This window comes from Psammomys obesus, unplaced genomic scaffold (assembly GCF_907164565.1).
Source record: "Psammomys obesus unplaced genomic scaffold, mPsaObe1.curated_primary_1811, whole genome shotgun sequence".
NCBI classification, from domain to species: domain Eukaryota; kingdom Metazoa; phylum Chordata; class Mammalia; order Rodentia; family Muridae; genus Psammomys; species Psammomys obesus.
Window position 1 is genome coordinate 31,352,275 of NW_026596069.1, and position 3,280 is coordinate 31,355,554.

General features: G+C 37.6%; 1 protein-coding gene across 1 annotated transcript in view; it reads left to right on the forward strand.

Moving 5' to 3' along the window:
* Tmem167a (transmembrane protein 167A) overlaps nucleotides 1-2,004 on the forward strand; it is a 21,531-nt gene extending 19,527 nt beyond the window's left edge. The window contains exon 4 of the mRNA XM_055625406.1: nucleotides 1,246-2,004. Within this exon, the coding sequence (XP_055481381.1) occupies nucleotides 1,246-1,316 (71 nt within the window). The 3' untranslated portion in view covers nucleotides 1,317-2,004. The remainder of the gene's footprint in view (nucleotides 1-1,245) is intronic.
* Nucleotides 2,005-3,280: the final 1,276 nt, after the last annotated feature.

Genomic DNA, 3,280 nt, shown 5'->3' on the forward strand with positions numbered 1-3,280 from the left:
TCCTTCCTTCCTTCCTTCCTTCCTTCCTTCCTTCCTTCCTTCCTTCCGTCCGTCCGTCCTTCCTTATGCCTGGTACCCTCTGATTTAGTGCAACTTACAGCTACTAAAGAAACAACAAGAATTAAAATGAGCTGAATTCCCCTACAGGTTCTGTATACTGGCAAGACATTTTCACAAGCCGACATCAGATATAGATCAGGCAAAGGAAAACCTCCAAATTCAGGCACTTAAAAGCGTTGGACTTAATTCATTATAGAACTCATTGTGTTTAATTTCTACTTTTGTCTTTTTAATTTATTGAAATACTGAGATTTCATAAACTTTGAGTGTGGAGATGATGCTCAAAATATTTTAGACTTCAGAGAATTTTTAATTTTTGAGGGATGCTCAATTGATGAAACCTCGTCAGTTTTGATAGGGATGTTTGACTATAAAAGACTCTGTACCATACCTGTATTAAAAGTAGTTGTTTTGGGGAGGAAAGGAGAAGGGAGAGCTAATGCCTGTGTTTTTTAATGGGGTAGTTTTGGCTATCTTGTTTATTTTCCTAAATGTGTGCTTTGAACATTAGTGTCATGAACTACTGCCATGATGGAAAGGAGGTATTGCTGAATGCTGTGTTTTAAATTCCTTTATATAGGTAAAAATTCTCTTTTTTCAAGATAAGAACTATCCTTTATCTGTGCTGCTAGAGAGCATTTCTATGGCTCTCTCCTATAGTTTGTAGGGGACAGCATTGGCACTTTCAGGTACAAGTCTCAGAAATAAATTGGGTTTAGCAGCTAGCCAGATCCATCTTTTTTACATTGAGACATGACATTGTTATCTATATAGTTTATGCTTGCAAACTACCAAGTAGAATTACAATAATAATAATAATAATAAAGTCTTATGATGGGCCAACAAGAAGGCTCAACAGGAAGACGTACTTGCCTGATAACCTGAGTTCAGTATCTAAAATTCATATAATGTTGGAAAGAAAGAACCCACTCTAAAGTTGTTTTCTAACCTTCGTGTTTTCATGCTGGCATGGACATAACATGTGACAAGAATGGGTTTGGTTTGATTTCAAAGTCCTTAAGTGTATTGCCATGTGTTGGGCTGCAGTTTTAGTGCACTTTATTCAGCAGTTCATACTAAATTTTCTTTACGTTGCCTCTAGTTCCCTTTCTTGTAGTAGCAGCCTTATCTTACCCATATTAGTCATTCATTCAACCCAGATGAATATCTTCCTTTTTTCAACAGGTGAACGCAAGAGTCCTTATGTGGCCATATGCTGTATAGTGATGGCCTTCAGCATCCTCTTCATACAGTAGCTTTGGAAACTACTAGCATGGGATTGCCATCGGACTGTGGAAACAAGGACTTGCCTCCAGAAAATAATGGGAAGAATGGTTAAGCCATTTATCTCTGAACATGGAATAAGATAAATTTCAAGATGCTGTTCTCTATTTTTATGCTATTGGACCAATGAGCACTGTAAATAATTAAGGTGTGACAGTTTAAAACACAGGAATGTTATTGTAGTGATCAACCTCAGTTCTGTCACTGCAGAATCGTACTCTGCAAATGTCATTCTGTTGTGTCGGGGCTGCTTTTCGTAAGGTCCTGAAGCATGAAGTAGAAACACAGTGGCAAGTTTTACAGACTCCTTTCAGTAGGGATTGAAATTGATGTCTTCATAGAATGAGACCTTCTAGCAACTGACCTATTTTTATTGAGAAAAAAATTGTTCTATTTTTGTTGTTGTTACTGTTCTTATGGATTGCATTCATATTTAAACCATTTTCATTGCTAACCAGAGCACCTCTATTCTTGGGGAAAATCTGTAGTTTATTACAGGTGTTTAAAATATTTAAACAACTCTATATTTCTTTAATTAGCATAAAACGGGCTTCTAGTCAAGTGTGGTGAAAGAGATAGCTGCCATCCTTACATTTTTTGTTGTTGTTGTTCTTTAGTGTGAAGTCTTCCAAATAGAACATTCATCTCAGTTACCCCAAATGTGGTTTTTGTTGTCTTTTTACTGCAGCATACCATATCTGCTTAGTCTGCATACTATGCTCTAAGTATCCTTCAGTTTTGACATTGAAGCAAGAATTTGAGCAGTTTTTCTTATGGATGTGAATAGACCGGGAATGAAGATAGATAGCAAAGGGCACTCAGAAGTTTGTATTCAACATTTCTTCAGATTCAGCTGGAAATCCATTACTATCCCAAAGCTCAGAAAAGTTAAGTCCTACCTGAAAATGCATAGCATTTATTATGGTTTTGACTGTTCTTTTAAAAGTAAAATAGAAGCTTTTTCTTGGAAATGAAATGTCTATAAAAACAAAGCATTGAACTTGAAGCCTTTCCTTAAAGCAGTACATTACTCTGTAGTCCAAATGGCCATCAAAGCTAGCTAGATGACCAGCTCTTAAAGACGGCTCTAAGCTGTTTGGACTATAGTCTATAGAGTAACATCTAGGAAAGCTTACTCTGTATTTTCTTGGGATTGCCTGTTTGTTTTCAAAAAGATCTTTGGAATGTCTGAAGCTAGTCTACTTGTCTTTACTTTGGACAGGAAATCAGGTTATGATAACTATTCTAATCTGAGCTTTACCTTTGGTGAAGGTTAAGGATTTTCAGGGTATCCCCAAAGTAGGACTCCCTTGTCAGCGTATTTGTGCACAGGAAGTCACCTTTCAGCATCTGATATCTGGGTGCCCATCTGTTCATCTTTTTTCAGAAGTGTTGTCAACGTATTTCCTTTAGCACACATCTCATATAAAAGGGAGAGAATAAAGAATCTAATCTAATAGACAATGTAGATGGAAGTTAGAGGAAGTCATCAAAAAACATCCATGGTAATATACAAAACTTTTAACCATATGTAGATGCTGAGCAGCCAGGCCAATTATTTCTAACCCCCACCATCCTGATCTTTTAAAGTACAGGCTCTATGGAAGGGTAGGAAAGATGCAAAGGTACAGGATCTTATAAAGGAAAGCAATTAGCATTTATGATATGCAAACACTGACTCCTGTTTTCTAAGCCACAGGGTCATGTAGGAGGTGTGAAACCCACAGAATATGTAGCTCTCTGTATGTTGGTGTGATGTGGAGGAGCAGTAAAGCACTCCAAGCAGCTTTTGTCTGCACAGAGACTGTAGGACTCAGAGCTGACAAGGTCCAGATATCCTCCCTAGCTACCATGCTGGCTCTAGAATCTTGAATCCATGTCTCAGGATTTGTGTGTGTGTGTGTGTGTGTGTGTGTGTGTGTGTGTGTGTGTGTGT